The sequence below is a fragment of the Photinus pyralis genome, unplaced genomic scaffold (assembly GCF_008802855.1).
Source record: "Photinus pyralis isolate 1611_PpyrPB1 unplaced genomic scaffold, Ppyr1.3 Ppyr1.4_LG5, whole genome shotgun sequence".
Classification (NCBI taxonomy): Eukaryota; Metazoa; Arthropoda; class Insecta; order Coleoptera; family Lampyridae; genus Photinus; species Photinus pyralis.
In genome coordinates this window covers 43,536,560-43,555,614 of record NW_022170596.1, presented here as the reverse complement: position 1 = coordinate 43,555,614, position 19,055 = coordinate 43,536,560, and the positions used below count along the sequence as shown (strand labels likewise).

At 37.6% G+C, this 19,055-nt stretch overlaps 1 protein-coding gene across 2 annotated transcripts in view; it reads right to left on the bottom strand.

Annotated features, from left to right (window-relative positions):
• LOC116171536 (MOXD1 homolog 2) overlaps positions 1–19,055 on the bottom strand; it is an 87,305-nt gene that overhangs the window by 11,103 nt on the left and 57,147 nt on the right. For both annotated transcript variants that reach the window (XM_031488429.1, XM_031488431.1), the window contains exons 3-6: positions 14,481–14,645; positions 2,975–3,253; positions 1,933–2,762; positions 1,671–1,839 (exon numbers count right to left, since the gene is read on the bottom strand). In XM_031488429.1, coding sequence (XP_031344289.1) covers positions 1,671–1,839; positions 1,933–2,762; positions 2,975–3,253; positions 14,481–14,645 — 1,443 coding nt within the window. The remainder of the gene's footprint in view (positions 1–1,670; positions 1,840–1,932; positions 2,763–2,974; positions 3,254–14,480; positions 14,646–19,055) is intronic.

Sequence of the window (19,055 nt, the reverse complement as noted above, 5' to 3'; positions counted from 1 at the left end):
GCTGGAAATTCCCTGTTCCTCTTCCATCAAGTAGGGTTTTCTTTAGAAGGCAAGCGCTCAATTTTGGAAGGATCTTGTGCCATTTTGCGTGCCGTAATCACAAAAGACAACGTTGTAGCATCAAGTGACGATTGTACCTTACTCGACCGTGATCGGTATGTGAAGGAAAAGTCGTGGATACTGTCGATACGCTACTTACTTAGTAATGCTATCATATCCTATTGAATAAAATTTATCTGTGTTTTATTTACATTATGGCGTTATATGGCACGGATTGCGAATTTTTAAAAAAATTGTATCCAGAGATGCTTCTAGCATCGGTAAGTATATACTCGATGAGCGCATGCGCAGTGTCAACTTTCATGTTTATGGAGATATTTCTCTGAAATTTTAACCATATAATTAAAGGCAAAAATGTGGATATAGTAATAATCAGATGTGCGCATGCGCAAACTGCTCCATGCCAACTTTCTTGGTTATGGAGATATTTTCTTTGAAATTATTAAAATAAGATTGCGCAATGTCAACTTATTTACTTATTGAACTTTTTTTAATTTTAACTATAGCACGTTCAAATAAAAGCAAACATACCGCATATTTTGAGATATTAACCATGATTTAACCATAATTCGTGTTTTAGTTTTATTTAGTAGTTTAAAAAAAGGATTATTGTTTTTAGATATCATCGCTTTTTTTGATATTAGACGAAAAAACCTTGAGATTAAAGTGCTTCTACGACAGTTTACTTCGGAACTTACAGTATCATATAGAATCTGCTCGTGAAAAATCATGAATTAAATTTCGGAAATAAAATAGCGAATTCGTGTTACAAATTCACAAAATACTTAAATGCCATTTGATCACATGGATACTTTTCATGAGACTCAAAAGTTACTCATGAATTTATTGTATTCTTCGCACTCAGAAAATCCTTCTAATTTTTCTCAACACCTAAACATCGTATAACTAACAACGGGCTTTCATTTCATTACAAGCCCATTCAAGTGGCATTTCTTTTATTAATCCCCCAACACGAGTCTACGATGTCTTTACGGAATCTCTTACAAATGGGAGTGCACTAAAAAAAGGCCAAACTCTAACCCTCTTCGGAATATAATAAATAATAATAACGAAGATATTTATCCACAAGAACGTATGTGGTTTAAAATAAACGTCAAAATGTGATCGTGTCAATTAAACTTTAATTAAGTGTTATGATAGCATAGTCCGTCCTATAAACAAGATTGAAAATGGAAAGATACCAAAATTATAAGGACCAAACTATCGAGCAAAATGGAGAAGGAAAGCTTTAAGATATGATACATCCCTTGAACTTTAATTAGATCAAGATATTAAAGTGAAAATGAAACGCACAGAACAAAGTGAAATTATCTGGTTTTGCATAACAAAAACAAACAGCACTTATTAGGTAATAGAAATTTATTTGCGCATTTTACTTAAAAAAGAGACTAATCGCAAAAACGCGCCACGTTCCAATTCAAAGCTAGATAATCAGCCGAATAGAAATGTATGAAAATAGCTGTTTGTTGAATTTAAATTGCAAACGGCAATGTAATTTTCTGAGACGCAAGTTCGTCACGCGAAGTTTATAAAATCACATTGGCACGTGATAGCGCATCAAAATGTAACTGCTCTATTAAGGAACTTACGGGTAACAAAGTTGACTGTGTCGTCCAACATAGCGGTTTGAAGGATCCCCTTTTCGTAGCCTCTTGAAAACTTTGAAATTGATTTTCCCAATCGTAGGAGACGAGGCGAGATTCTAGTGTCATGCCTGCCAGCTCCGGGGGTGCCGATATGCGCACGGGATTTGATCCGCTGTAAGTAGAAAACCAAACATTTAACAATGACGCTCGCGTTTTATTAAAATTAGGTAGGTATTTACTAACTAATAACAATTCAAGTACTTACGGGCTAAGCTCTTGAATGCCGAGCGAATGTAAAACAGTTGGTAAACTTGGCAAACTGTGGCAGGCTGCCAAAGAACGTTGTCGAGGATAGTAAAGTCCCATAACTAAACATGTCTCCTCTCTACTTGTTAACCCGCCGAGCGTTATTGCTGATCTTCCTGAACTGTTATAAGTGCACTCCGCTATTAAGTGGTCTCCAGGTAGTATTTTAGCGGGTGCTATCAGTTTTCGGTACTCTTGATAATCAGCGTCGAGGTTGTCATCGCTCGCAATAGGAGCCTGCTCCACTCCGTCTCGAACATGCCTCAGAGCTACTTGTCTACCAATTCTATGCGTTCTCATCACAACTGCAAACATATTCACACCGGATTTCGGAAATGCTTGCTTTGTACATTCGGATATGCAATGTCCGGAAGAGACAACCCTTTGTTGTCCCGGCGGTATAATATGACGCCAGTTAGGATCTATTCCAACAGATATAACTCCAGCATCATGTCGACGCAACTCCGGAGTATAATATAATTTTAACCCGGAACCTTCCAAACCTCCCAAATTGTCATCATAAGGACTTATATAGTGCGTTTCTAGGAGATAATACCGACTAGCAGACGGTTCGAAAGGATATCCGGCTTCTGGAGGGAAACTGAAACCTTCCGATCCCCGTGCCCAGCTAGCAACGACAGTATTACAAGCTAAAGGTTGAGAGCCTGTCTCGTAACACTGTCTCCCGGGCGTTCCGGCCAAATGCTCAACTTGGGATGTCTCCTGACATTCGTATAGGACAACGTGTTGTAGTCCGCTCGCCGTCCTAGCGCCTCGCAAGGGCTCGTACTGGAATTAAGAGAAACTAAATTAGCGAAACGATTTGACGATCGTTGGGAAACTAGCTCCGACGCAATTTATATAATTTCAAATTTAAATATCAAAGAGCTGTAAAATTTCGTACGAATTTATATGAGGGGGAGATGTACGCATAATATTATTTGCAAATCTGCGAAGCGAGAAGGAAAGCTGAGCAATTTGCATACTATGTGCCGACTTACCCGAATAAGGTGATGCTTCCGCGAAAGTGTAGGGAGACGAAACACCCTACACCAATAGAGGGTATCCCCGGGCGCCGGTGATTGTACCGACGGGTTGCGTAACTCCCACGTGCGCGTTGTCTCCTCGGGACCTGGAGCGTCTTGATCCGCTCGTTGAACCAAATATAAAGATTGACTACCCCGCGACTCGACGTCGTGTTGGGGTAATGATCCTGGACCGACTAATCCACCCACAGGCTCATTCCGGTGATAAGCCCATACTATACGCATAGTGTCATTCTGTAACAAGAGAAAAAGAGGCGCTTGAGTACTTCCGTTCCTTATCTGCGTTACGCTGTAAAACCGTTTCGCACATCCTATAAAAGTAGGAATGCGTTATAAAAGTGAAATTACGAGTTTCGTTTTGGCCTAGCGCTATTTTTTCATACAATATCCTGTGTGAGCCTATCGAAATAAAGTCAGTATAAAACAGCTGCTTCAAGTTTTGCTACTGTAAAAGTGTCATGCTGAATAACATTGGATTTCACTGGCAACAGAGGTACATTTAACGTTTTCTTAACGAACAGGTCAAAAAGAAAATACTCATAAAAAATTTCACTTCAGCCACTAACAGAACCGGTGCATATAAATAGACGGCACTAAATACTCGTAAACTAAACCATTACAGAGCTAATCAGGAATCTTAATTAACTCAACTCCTGGACTTTCAATGACGCACACCCGTAGCAATCCGACTGAGCAACACGCGCCCTAGCGACGATATTCTGATATGATTAATTAACAGTAAGCGATTTATGTTACAGATCGTACAGATTCGAATGTAACGACTGTGTAGAAATGCAATCATGTAAAATTTCTCCGCATATTTTCCATGTATTTGACGTATTTTACAAAATATAAAAAATCGGTCCATAAATAAAAGGCAGCACATACGCAAATCCATTTCATAGTATGTCCACCCATACGGTCCACGTGTTAGTAATTGCTTTGAGGTAAAAAAATGTCCCCTATGATGATTTGCTCAGTGAAGTGGAATAAATAGAACATATTTGTTTAACTTTGTTGCAAAATACTGTGATACAGCTATAAATATATCAACGTAAGCAGACTAGTGATTCGAAGCACAATATTCACGCCTCGATCCTAATTCTAATCGAGTAAGTACTTGGTATAATGTAACCCTCACCGAGTAATATCGTGGGAACACCTGACCCAGCTATTGAGGGACCTGCCCCCTCACTATCAAGAGGATTTGCTAGATGAAATTAAGCCAAAGATCCAGGAACCCAACGAGAAAGTCGACATTTATTTTGCCATAATGCAAGGACTTTTTGCTAGATTACAAAATCCACTCACCGAACGCGACCAAATGCGAATTATCCGCCGAAACTTTTTGCCCTTTGATCTCACGAAACTCGGACTAAACGCACTGGCCACCCTCGGCGGACTTTTGGCGGATTTCAATCTCTTTGATGCTATTCGACACGACGTCTTACGTACCCAGACTCGCTTACCCTTCCAGGAACCAGGAATTAGCTGCCCCAATCGACGACGTACCACCTCGCGTTTTCCCATTCCCTCTATGGAAACGCGTGATTTACTCTGTTTTAATTGCCAACGATTAGGACATCACCAGGTGGATTGCCCCGAACACTGAAAGTTTTTCTGCTATAAGTGCGGAGACACTGGGGTTACCATTCGTGCGTGCACGTTCTCTTCGGGAAACGGACCACGAAACGCTCGCTAAGTTGTCACGAGGATTCGGAGGTTCCGACAACCAAAATATTGTAACATTTTTTAAACCCAAGTTACACTTTTTACTTCAACACGCCACTAACCGTTTAAGACCTTATGTCAAAATCACTACATTAAAAACCTGCGTTTAATGGGATTGTTAGATTCGGGTACTTTACGCTCCTTTATTAATCAAGACCTTTGCATTGAACTAAAACAACTTAATTTAAGGTTCGTGAAGCAATTTACTTCCCGAAAGTTGCTAATAGTGCCGATGCACAATCCACTGGTTACATCATAGCTCCGTTAACCTTAAAGGATAGGACTGTGCTGTTTTTGCCTACTTTAACTACCGACTTGATCTTTGGAATCGATTTCTGGGATAAGATGGGACTTATTCTGATGATTGTTGGCACTTCGTTGCTACAACCCCAACAGCGACACCGGGTTTACCAATTATTGACCACCCACATCTTACTGCTGAACAACAAAAATCGTTACTACCCTCCTTGATCAGAAATTGGAAGCCAATCGGACTCGGCTAGGTATCACCACGGTGGGGAAGCACGGTTTGCAGAAAAAACACTCATCTGCACATGTGAGTACAGAAGATACAAGAGAAAAATACAAAAAGAGGCGAAGAAATAATAGATAATCAAAGAAACAACAAAATCAGGTTGGAGCTCATTGGAAACGCACAATACACGACCAAATTGCAATGATTTGTAGTGAGGTCTACGTTTGAGAAAATTCAAATGCTAATGCATTTCGTGTAACAATTGAGTTACAAATGGTTTTCACCTTTTTCGACCCTGTTAAATCCGATTCTCCCTGTTGCCAAATTTGGAAATGAACAGGAAGGGAGATATTAAAGAAGGCGTCCAATATGGCGGTTTTTGGACCACCCTGGCGTATTCTCCGTCTAAAATGCCCGATTTTTAAGTTCAAGGATCTGCATCCATGTTCTATTCTGTTGCGTAAACTACGCATGCGGTCGTTTTATTTGGCTTCCGCACCTATAATAACGATGGGACACGCTGTATGTAAATTTCATCTATTGTTAACGTTAAACGTTGGTTGGGATTAACAATCCTGATCATGTTTAGTTGAATTCGAGAACAATGTTGTATCATAACTATTTAATTGTTTGGTGTTTGATTTTGTTTAAATAATTGTTTTGTTTATGTATGGGGTTTTGGCAATTAAAAATAAGGTTAAATTACGCGTTAAAGGACGAGGTTTAAAACTTCTGGAAATTATTTGCGTAGTATTTGTAAAAGTTTATCACATGTTTTTCTCCGGTCGTAGGCAAGAAGTTTTCTTATCGTTTAAACTGAAGCACATTTTCTCGTTTACGATAAAGTTAAAGACAAAAACTTTAAGCTATCAACTAAAGGTTTTTTTCCGCCATTAAAGTAAGTCTAATTACAACGAAGTCAGTGTAGTCAAAATCGAGTTTTAAGTGAAGAACTGAAGTTCCGAAGTACCATCATTGTGTGTTACAACCGGAGATTTTGGATTATTGACACTTTAAGGTAATGAAGATTTCTTTAATTAATTGTTCTATGGATCGCCTTCTGCGTGGTGTGTGTTATTCTGGCACACTACGAACTCTCCTCGACTAAAGAATGCTCAAATGAGCAAATCGAAAATCAAACCAATTCTGAGTTTATTTTTTGACAGAATGGGATCATCCACAAAGAATTTATTTCTCCAGGACACACTGTCAACCAAGTCATTCGTAAAGGCTCTGAAAAAGGGTTAGTCGAGTCAGATCCAACATTGACAATAAATTGATGCTCAGTCATGACTAGGCATGGGAATTTTTTTCTATATATCGATAGGTATCGATATCGATAATTATCGATATATCGATACTTATCGATAAGTATCGACATATCGATAGGTATAACTATTGATATATCGATATGTCGATAACTATTGATATATCGATATGTCGATAACTATTGATATATCGATATGTCGATAACTATCGATATGTCGATAACTATCGATATGTCGATAACTATCGATATGTCGATAACTATCGATATGTCGATAACTATCGATATATCGATATGTCGATAACTATCGATATATCGATATGTCGATAACTATCGATATATCGATATGTCGATAACTGTACGATAAAATTATGTTATTGTTGAGATTTCAACGAGCGCTACTATTTTTATTAATAAAATCCATTTTCGGGTTTTCTCTCGTGTAAATTTACTATTTTTAGTTGCTCGACGTTTCGGAAACTTAACTTTGCTCCCTTTCTCAAGAGAAGCGCTACGTCACATCATCATCCATGCCAAATAAACGCAGTAATAAAATCTTTAGGAAATAGATCTTTTCGTCTTACTGACGATTGCTCAAAAAAAGAAGAACTTCAAGAACTTGAACAAAATGTTGCATCAAAATGGCTACTCTTTAGATAAAATAAAGAAGACAATCAAAGGGTGTAATCATGGCCTATGTATCGGTATCTGATTGATGGTTACAGAGGACCAGTCACAAAAAAAACAGAAAAAGCTAAGAACACTTCAAATTTAGATATACAGTTTCAATTGATTGACATTTACGAAATCTAACAAAAAAACTCTTGATAAAGGTAGCAAAGAAACGTCGAGTAACTATTAATAGTCACTTTACACCAGAATAAACCGGAAAATGGATTTTATTAATAAAACTCGATAAGATAACTATCCCTGTCGATAACTATCGATACGTCGAATATTTCTCTCAAATGAGGCGTGCAATTACCGCTAAATTACAGCGGTAATTGCATTGTAGAAAGCTAAAGAGCACTGCGATAATTGCACAGTTAATATGGTAACTCCATTAAAGTTGCAAGAACTGCATTCGGTTATTTTGATATTTTGTTAAAAGAGCCCTCGTGTCTTGTCGGGCTCTTTCGCCAAAATATAAAAGTAAACTCATGCAGTTTTTAGACACGCTTTCAAAAAAATGATCGGTAATATTATATCGATACCTATATATTAAAAACTATCGCCATAACGAGAACTATCGATATACCGATACTTATCGATATAGCGACAGTTATCGATCTTTCGATAGTTATCGGTGTATCGATAACCATCGATATTTCGATAATTATCGGCATATCGATAAGTAAAATATATCGATAGGTAAGTACCCGATACTTATCGATAGGTGAAAACAGTTATCGCCCATCCCTAGTCATGACAACGCCCTCTCCGTCACAGAATTCTTATGGTTCCCCAGCCCTGTGACTTTTTGCTAAACTCAAAAATGTCCCCAAAGGACGGCATTGAACTTTTAAAAACGTCCGGAAAAACCTGCCTGACCATATCGGCTGCTATCGGAAGTGGGAACAACATCTCTATCGCGTGTAGCTGCCCAAGGGGACTATTTTGAAGGGGCCAACATTGCTATTTAAAAAAAACAGTCTCGGTTCTTTTCTACCACACCTCGTATATCTGCTAAAGATAACAAATAAGAAATTATATTTCAGAACAAGTTTGGGTGTCTGGGGGTAGAAGTTCTGATCGTGACCGGACTGACCCAAGACCCAAATTCACCTCGAATCTTCATGTATTAGATGGCTGAGGATTCTTATTTTGCAATTCAGACTGATTTTGTTTTTGTGTAGAAAACAAAGAAGAAATTATTTGTACAATTTCGAATTGCCATAGTTAGTTCCTGGGCTATAAAGGTCCGAGGAATACAAAGTTACAAGTGCGAACTAGATGAGCTTTTCGTTCGTGTATGACTTTCTGGAAAAAAGCTTTAAAACAGATTTGTTTGCCCTTTCATTTAGTATCAGAAATTATGGATGATGAATTAGAAGGCTCGCGATACTACTTTTGCAACAAATCAAATTCAATATTTTCCGCACGCTCAGATGAACGGAGAAGGGAAACAATACATAGTAAAATGAGTTGAACTGCGCTGTGGAAGCAGAAAAAGTCATTAACAAAACTTTGCACAAAAGGAAATTGAAGTTGTCACCATAATTCAAGAAACACGTAGGTACTTTCCATTAAAAACTGTTTAATGGTTTCAAAAGAAGCTTTGTTTTTTTTAAAAGCCATAACTCATCAGTAGTCAACACATTTGTGTACAGTGAACCACCCATTTGAGTGTCCTAAGAAGCATAGATAATTGACGATTTCCTTTAAAACTGATTTAAGTATTTAAAATTATAAATGGTCCCTTTCCGTGCTAAAGACGAATGTTGGCCGTTAATAAAACGGTTTAGCATTCCATAATGAAATTGGAACGCGCCCAACTACTCATTTTTTTTATATTATTATGCATTCTATTTCCCTATTTTTTTCCTTTAGTAATAAAGATCCCATCGAGTTAAATATGCATGAACACATCGGCATTGCATGATTTCATAAAATACCAAATCACTTTATTTGCCATAAAGATTATTTATGGCGGAGAAGGAGAAATTCTTTTAAAATGCGATAAAAAATATAATAAAATCGTATGTGACTTGTTTATTAGATTTGGAAAGGTTGGGGGTTTAGTTTGAATGGTGGTGAAGAAGAAAGTCGTCCGTTAACTAATGCTAAACAAATAAATGAAAGCTATTAGTGATCCCATTCGTTAAATCTACAGAAATGGCATACGTCTTAACCTACACTTGTGACGACGCCATCGGTCTTGGGTTGTCAATTTGATGGATATAATTCGCTAGTGCTCCAAATGCAACGTATAACAAAACTTGGGTTTCGCGCTGTTTGTATGCAGTAGCTATCACTGCATGTAAAGGCATTTATATTCGTTTAGCAGACAATAGTTGTCTTCTTTACATTTTAAAAGACAGATCTGATTAGTTTGGTACGCTTTAGCTTTTAAATAAAACGAAGCGGTTTCTTCCAGATATTTACATAAGTGGTTGGGGTGTTATTTATGAGATCGCACTTGGAGTTTTTGGTGTCATCTCTTAATTATTCACGTAGCGCCGCCGTGAAGCTTTGCGTGATAACGAGCCATTAGGACGTAATAATATGGCACAACATAAGAAGGATTAAGGGGCAGTCTGCGTACGTGACCCACGTCCTATTTGTACGAGTTTCACTATAAATAGGAAACGAGCTGATTTTCCAATGTAATTTCCAACGCGCGCGCACCCTCGCTGGGGTATCTTTGTTATTCGTGGCAGTTGAGGCAGAGGATGGATATTGAGTTAAGGTTGTATTTGTTCAATAAATAAGTAAAGCACGTACTGTTGTGACTGTGACTGCACAAAGCGAATATGAAGTCGAAAAGCAGCTAGAAAAACATAGAAGACGTGGAATCTGCGCAGAAGTCTTCATCGAATCTTAGTTCAAATATTTGCGCAATATTCGCCGTTTGAAATAATTTACATGAAAAGACATTGAGCTTAGTGCAAAACGGTTTAAAAGGGCGACAGCCAAAAGCAAACAGAAGTAATTGGGCGCACCGGTCTCACTGCAAAGTAAGGGTCGCCTATACACGCCTGCCATTACGAGGGAGTTAAAGCTTCGGCCATATGTTTTTACTCCTAAACTACCATTAAACTGTCAGTTTTTTCTTCCACCTTCTTTTTTTTCGCCTTTCGTTAAGCTACATCTTCCGCAAATATCTACGGAGTCATGATGAATTTGCACACCATTAGTTTAGTATGATTAACGAAAGCTTCGAAAAGATAAGGTTAACAGACATGTCAGATTGCTGTCTCAATAGCCTACCATTAACAAAATGTTAAAATATCTGGAAACTTTTATTCTCTCGCCGAAAGGAATTTAACGATCGTACTTGATCCTTTTCTCAGATTATTGAAACGAAATGCACGAGTTTATTACGTTAAATTTTTATCGTCGCATCTTGATATGTCTCTATTTATATCTAAAAGGAAATTAGTAAATTGTTTAACGTGGCTTTAAAAGCTGTAGGCTTAATTTGTACTCTTTTTCTTAGACGACTGAAAATATGTGCCAAAAGTAGGTATACAGGATGTTCTGTTACGAAATCATATTTGGAGGCGGTGTTTCGATTAGGTGACTTTCACTATATAAAGATATCGAATTTTTCATACATTGAAACAACACACTCTATTTGCCATAAAAGTTCTGTTTAAATATGAAAGTACAAACGATCATGACATTTGCATCATGTTTATAATGTATAGAAAACAAGGGAGGCACATTTGCACTTTGCATTAACATGACATTGGACTGACATTTTTAGTTTCGATCCACTGTATGTATTTACAGTTCAACGTCGAGAATCCATCGATCCAACTCGTTCATATTAATTTCTAAATAAACGTCCAAGACTGAGGCATGAAAGTACTTTATGTACATATTTGATAGATATTCTTGCATTGTACTATACTGTATCGTATGATATGGTAGAATATTTTACTGTACTGCACAAAGCACACAAAACCGTTATTTGTGCTTTCATTTGATAAATCACTGGCCAATTTAGAGATTTACTACTTGACTTACTTGAAATTAACTCACGCTCAAGTAGTGAAAACGATTGAACAGTCCGGTCAGGTTAATATTGCTCTGATAATACGATTAATTTCAGTTCGCGTAATTATTTTGGTTATTAAGCTTATCACCTGACAAATGATATTTAAATTGATAACAGGCGAAATTGTTGCTTTTAAAGGTGTGTTTGGATATTCGCTTTTGCTTTTGTTTAATTTGATAAAGTGTGCAGATTTTTCTTTGTGTACAGTTTCTTTGAAATGTATTTGTTAGGCATTATTTTTGTATAAAATGGACAGGTGTGATAAAAATTAATAGGTTTGAATAATGCAATAATTGATAAAATTTTGTTTACGTGATAAGGCAACTGTTTTTACAGTACGACGAAGATAATGTGGGTCTTAGCAAAAGTGGAAGAACATGCAATATCGCGTGGATTATTAGAGAATGCCGGAGAGAGACGCTCTGGGACGCTTACACAGTTTCCGATGACAACAGTAGGGCTTCTCTCGAAGTTTGTAAACAGTGTTTGTCCTCGCAATAAAATTTCTATTTGACCTAGTTTTTGGAAATAAAAGCATTGAAGATTATCATCATAACCAACAATTAAGAAGATAGCGTCTAAATTCAACAAAAAGAAGTCTGCATACCGTGAAGACCAAAAGTAGTTCTCTGGTTGTTCGTCTGTGGTGTTTATTGAACATTAAATTTGTTTTAAGTACATTTAGTGTAAGTAGTGTTAGATTTAAGGAGTCTGTAATGAGTTGCAACGGTTTGTTTTATTTAAACTCCAAATTTACTTTCGTCATTCTTACGCCATCTGTAAATCTGTTTAGTTTAAATGTAAGTTGAGTGTTATAGGTTTCATTTACCATAGTTCTTTATTTTCCCGCTAGAGGTTACGCTATGTACCTTCCTGCATTTAATTCTACCTCTTCTTCTTTAATTCTGTCTTCCGTACAAGCTGTACTTGTTCCTTTAGATAAGATTCTGCTTTCATAGTGGTTGCTTGTGAATTTTTTTAATACGCCATTACTGTACTTTGGACTTTGGAGTTGTTCTGTCTATTTTTGATATTTTCACGGTGTGAGGAATGTACAGATATAACTCAGCATTATTCTTAACACGCAATTCTTTTAGGGTTTCTTCTCTCCTCGTTCTCTCCTAATTTTCTCTTCTGGTACGAGTATACTTTTTCCTTAATTTTATTTGGTTATTATCTACTACGTATAATACTATCGACATCCGTTGTGAAATATTTAATGGAAGCTAAAATTGAAGCAAGCCAACAAGAAATAAGAGGTACGATTCAGGATCAGATACAAAGCGTCCAAGATTTGATGTCCCAAAACAGATTCATACAGTAGAAAATGAAATGAAAGCTAAGTACAATGAACTACGAAGAAAATTTACGTTATTGACTGAAGAACGTAAAAAAAGTGATGTGTCATCTGTGATAACACAAGATGTACTTGCTGTTCCACAATCGTCCCGCAAAGAACCGTATTAAAACGTTGGTAGATACTACAAAAGTTCGAGTTAGGTCACCAACTTTCGATGGAAAATCAGCGTGGTCCACCTACCTAAAACAGTTAGGGGGCACCGCCGATGCCGATACAAATAAGTGGATAGTGAAAAGATTAATGAAGCGGCAACAATCAAAACGACGACTGTGCTGCTGGGGTTGTGGCAATAAGGACGCATTAGAAGAAATTGCTCCGAAAATACAGCGACCAATAACCAGGAAAACTCGAACGGGTCGATGGAAGGAGGCTAGCAAGCTGACCAAGATCTGACCTTACTTGAGGAGAAAAAAACTACAATCATCAAAACTGAGACGGAACACTGCAACTGTCTGCTCTTGTGCTGAGAGAGCTGACGGTTGATATTGGTATTGGAGCCAAGAAAGGTAAGCATCAAGTGCTGGTAGCAGACCTCGTTGATGAGGTGATTTTGAGAATGGACTTGTTCGGGGTTACGATTGACCTAAAGAATGGAGTACTTCTGTTCCTAATCACAAAGAAGAAGACGAGCTGCCACGCGCAATGCTTCTGAATGATGTAATAACTCGCGAGAAGACATAGGGCATAGGGTCGGCTACTCGGGTGCATAGCAATTTACGGCCATGCCAATTGGTTTATGTAATGCCCCCGCGAGTTTGAGAGAGTAATGGAACTGTTCTTGAGAGGTTTATCCTGGAATACATTTGGGCGACGTAATTATGATTGGTCGAACGTTCAATAATTACTGTGTCACCCGAGAACACTGTTAGCCGCCATTAAGACCATTGAACATTTCCATAAGAATCTATATGGCCAAAAGTTTTTGTAAGGACCGACCCCGAGAACTCCGGACAGCTCAAGAAAGTGTCTGATTAAAAACTGAAAAATGAACGAGAAACGGTCAATCTGGGATGAGATATCTCGATACAGTCCAGTTCTTAAGGCGTATTGGGCTCACTGGGACTGATCGTTGCGGTTAAAAGATGGTCTTAAAAGCGTCCTAGGAAATCATGATGGCACGAACGCAACTGTACAGCTAGTGATACTTGAGAGCAGAAAATTAGAACTACTATGCAATGTGTTTTGTAGTTTCTCCAATGAAAATGGTAAATAAATAAATATTTTTCTGTACGGAGTTAATTCATCTGAGGAAAATTGCTGTTTAGAAATTGTTACAAATTGACACCAAACTCGATTAAAAAGTAATAGCTTTTATTTCAGAATGCAATAATCATTGGATATACGCCAGTATGGCGCGGGTAAATATAACGAAATATAAAACCAATTCATGCATTTTGACAAGGGTACAAAGATAGCTTGCAAATATTTCGGCTACCTACATTTAAAGGGCGTGAAATAACTCACGTTAATCGTTAATTTCAATTCGAAATTTTATCCGATTGAATTCATTGTCCCTTTTTACACAAATATAATCGGTCGAAGCTTTGAGCGAAAAAAAGTCAACGTTATAACCCGATTAAGCGAGAGTCCGATTTTATTTTCAAAATAGAGACGGAATTACTGTTTCGAAACCACGATTACTGGTCGTTCAATTATTTAACGAGGAGAACCTGGGGCAAATAATTTTAAGGGTAGGAGTCGTAACATACTTGTTTTGAAAAAAAAATATAAAGGAATGGGGTCGTTGAAGGATAAACACGTAGGTAATTATTAGAATTATTTGGAGAAAGAGGAAATAACAGCGCTCGACTCCACCCTTTCCCTGTAGTTGAGTTAACATGAATGGTTAAACTCGATTTTGTTATTTCAAAAGGGACAATGATAGAGTAGATCTGGGAGACTTACCGTAATAGGAACATCGTGGTGATCACAAGTGTCTAGTCGCCTTCTAAAACGTAGCACGGTATGAGTATTATTTTCATATCCGAGGAGAAGTTGATAGTCCTGACTGGGGTCAACTTCCGGTTCACGATCCGCGGCGCTTGCGGGCGACTCTTTTACATGCCGGTCCTGAAACAAACAATGAATTTAATTAACGGTAACCAAATTAAAGTCTCGGATTAGTGTCGACCCGTATTATATTGTAAAGTTTTAATATATCAAAAACTTTCACATGCACATGAGGGAGAAATATGTTGAAGCATTTCCTCATTAGGTTTGCCATCCCGGATAGCCCGTTTTCGAGCTTAAGGGTATAGTTTATGACTAAGGTTAAGGGGATAATAAAGACAGCTTAAATACGTGTTACTGTGAAGACTACCAACTGGTCCAAACAAAAAGTCTAATTCCAACCAAACTGACACCATATGGAAGATGCGCAGGGAATTAATTAACGAATTCGCTCACCATGTAAAAACTCGATCGATCTTTCAACACACAGATAGATCCATTGTTGCCGTTTTGTTCGTTCGTATATGATAGATTAATTAAATGTAGTCAAGGGAAGCCACCCGACGGGATCGGCAAGGACGAAAGTTAATTTTCCAATGCATGCAACAATAAAGTAAACTGCTTGATGGCATTATGGCATTAAACCTGATCGTTATTCGGAAATTATTCATGTTTTCCATCAAAAAGTAGAACAGGTGCTGACTTTCCCATCTCATTCGGTACCTTACTTTTAAACTACCCCCCAAATTATACAACCCGAAAATCAAAATTTAGTAAAACGAAATATCATTATGCGATGAAAAGTTAATTATTACCTGTGATGGGGATGTTACATTTCCGCCCAATTCTTTTTAAATTGTTTCTGTCTTACTTGTTCCTTATTTACACACCCAAAGATCACTTTAGTTTAGCAATTCCAACTTCAATAGTCCAACTTTCTCAAATGCAAATAAGGCTCATTTGCTTTGTCCACTGTGGATATGTCTTCGTCTATGCTTTAAGGCGTTTGTCCATTGAACCAACTGCTAAAGCATCACTTTATATGCATATTATACTTCTCATGTCTTATAGCACCTGTCGTAAAGTCCTTCGCAAAAACCGACCCCAAAACTAACCGGATAATCAGAGTTTGCAGTTTTCGTCAGTCGCTTTAGAGAGTATTTCAGATTACAAGGAAAAGTGCCTTACAAAACGGACGAAATTTCCGGCTAAGAAGACGTATTGTAGTACTGAAGCTTTTGGGTAAACAAAGACAGCGGTTCGGTAGTATTTTTACGTAATCCAAGAAAAAAAACTACTCTGATTTGATTGATTGTTGATTTATTTGATTGTGTACGTACAAAAATATTGACATTTGCGGTTCCCACGATGAAATTATTATTATTAAAAATTATCATTAATGTTAAAAATTAAGCATGAATAGACAATGGGGAAAGTACAAGTAAATTTGTGTCTAACAATCAGCATGATTGGGATTGGGACCAAAATCTGCACTTGTTCCCGAAGGCGAACCGTTCTGCGGTGCAGGAAGTTACAGGACAGAGAACTCCGGTTGCCGTGCAATTTGCCGATTGATTGGTAAAAGACCCGGCCAAGAAAAAACACTGGGCAATGGATACGTGGAAAACCTGCGTCAGAAATTGTTGGCAAGCGGCAGAATGAAAGTGCAGTACGAGGTGAGGACCCAAGGTGATCGTTGCCTATCTGATTTGGTTTTATCGTCCACAGAGGAGACGCGTCAAGTTAACATGCGTCCAACGTTGGAATGCATTTGTCACGTTGTGTAGCGTCTGCTTTAGTGGCATACCTCTTTTTAGTGTTAGGTAAACATATCGAATTTTGTACCAAATAAAAGCATTTGCGGCAAGTGATGATTTTTGTGTTCAATCAGAAGAAAAAGCCATCGGAAAGTCATCGAATTCTTGAGCGTTTCAAAAGTGGTTTCAATGTTATTGACAAAGAACGCGAAAATCGATCAAAGTCTGCAGACGACGAATTACAAGCATTATTGGACGAAGACACTACTACACAAACACAACAAAAATGATGACGTGGCAGTTGAATGTTACTCGGCAAGCCATTTCCGATTGCCTGAGAACCCACGCATTGATCGAAAAACGCCCAGAATGGGCTCGAAGATACAGTGAAGTCATTATGCTTCATGACCACGCTCCTGCACATTTAGCCCGGGTAGTCAAAGAAACGATATCTTCCCTTGGTTGGGAAATGTTAACCTCATCCACCGTATTCCCCAAACTTGGCGACTTCTGAATATCACCTCTTCTTATCGATGGGACCTCGCACTTTGAGACTTTCGAGGATGTACAAAAATGGCTCGAAGAATGAATGTCAATGATGAGGGTTTCCTTTGGAATAAATTTCCCGAGAAATGAACAACATGTGTAGACAGCGACGGCCGATACTTGGAATCAAACATTTTTTACCAGTGCTCTAAAATATTTGCGGATTTTTCATTAAAAAAAACGACTTTTTAAACTTGCGCACCGAAAAACGTGTAAATTATCACTGTATGTCTTGCGGTTAACGAAAAGATTAATAAAGAGATTGTAACGTTTTCTCTCCCAGAAATAAATTTTGGAAAATATTCAGAAATTTTGAAAAACATATACAGGATGAGCCAGATAGAGTGGGTTTGCTTAAGTACCTAACTTTATTTTTCTTGAAGCTGAGAATATGTTAAATTGATAGTTTTATGTGCTGTGTAAAATCATTTTTAGAAAATTTGGGTTTATGAATACACTAGCTGCCCCGACAGATGCTTTCCTCTTTCTTAGCTATGAATACCTTTTCAAGTCGGACTGAAATAAATAATAACAAAAAATTTGCTGTGGCTAGCACAATTCTGCCCTTTTATGTCTAAGAATATGTGTATCAAATTTGGTTCCAATTGGTTCAGCCGTTTAGCCGGAATGGGGATTTTGACACACTTGCCCCAAAATCTCCCCATCTCTCCCCAAAATAATAAAAAATAAACGCACTCACTTCTAGTTGCTTTTGGCGATTCAGAGCTAGCAACGTACCTTTTTTTTGTTGCGCCAAATGCCGTAATTTGAAAGCAATTATTGTATTTCTGGATATGAATAAAAAAATGTATAGAATGGGGCATTTCCGGAAACCAAGGAATGTAGTGGCTCTGGTGGCGGTACCAATGGCGTCATTGTCACTTGGTCACTGGCGCAATATAATCCCGGGTTGTCAGTTTTAATCTTAAAAGCCTTGCAATGTAGACACACGAAGTTCTTTGGTCTAATAGCAACGATTTACTGTAAACTGTAATCGATTTCTACCATGTTGGTACGTCTAATTAGTAGCATCTTGAAAAAACTAAAATTGACAGTGTTTCTGAATAACTATGTATACCACGTGTTTAGTCTATCAACATTCAACACTTACCAAAAATGGGTATTAGGTATATCAAACTTTTAATATAAAAGGCGTGATTGCGGTGAAATAACCCCGAAACTTCTCAAAAAACTCTGGATAAACTATCCGATCGAATTGACAGCACACTATGATATGAATAAATTAATTTTTTGACGGATACATGCCGATCCATTGCCGATCGACGTAGCTGTTAAAACAATTGCCGTCGTACCGTCAAACGCGCGCTGTTTAAATAATCGATAAGTTTTCTCCAATTTTCTGCGCCAATTTTCTTAGTTTTTCTTGCCGTAAGAACCTTCTTCACAGTATTAGAAAACTTAAAAAAAAAAGATGAATGAAATCGGTAAAGTCGTTCTAAAGTTATTGCGTGACCAGAAGAAACAGGGGTTCATTTTTATATATAGAGATTAGGAGTGTTTGCACTGTTAATTTAGGTACCGTAAATAGGAATATTTTCAAACTTTCAACAATGAGTCAAACTTCATGCCATCGAAAATTGTAGCTATAGTAATGCATATAACTTAAATCTGGTTGGATTTGAGCGGCTTTCAAAAATCATGGCCTTATCGAGAATCCCTCGGTTTTGTGTTCAAAGAGTACGATAATCTATTCTCTAACCTGCAACCCCGATGCCATTTTGAATTCGGAAAATATTATACGAGATATTATATCATCACCGCCTCCTCGAGAAAGGGTAAAAAATATGCTTGATCAAATCATTTTCAATGAAACTCCATAATAGCAATACAGTTTCGTCACTGCTATTCGCCCAAATTAATTTCAAATCCATCATCCTCCATCACCTGGGTGTTAATGTTAATTATGTAATAAAACGGAGTGAGAGTATTCCCATGGACATTTTCTATTCCATCAATCTACTAGATAATCAAAATCTAAATTTTCCGATCCCAATATACTACGTGCGTGCTTGTGTTGTGCGATAAATAATTTGTACCTCAATAATTTGCGTTTATAAATATTACAATATTTTATGCAAATTGCTGTTTTATGTAAAAGCTCAAACTCGGGGATGGTGAAATTTTCCCGTTAGAATATTTCATCTTGAAATATATTGGTAAAAATGAGCTGACATTGAGATTTATTATAATATCTCCACTCGGGAAA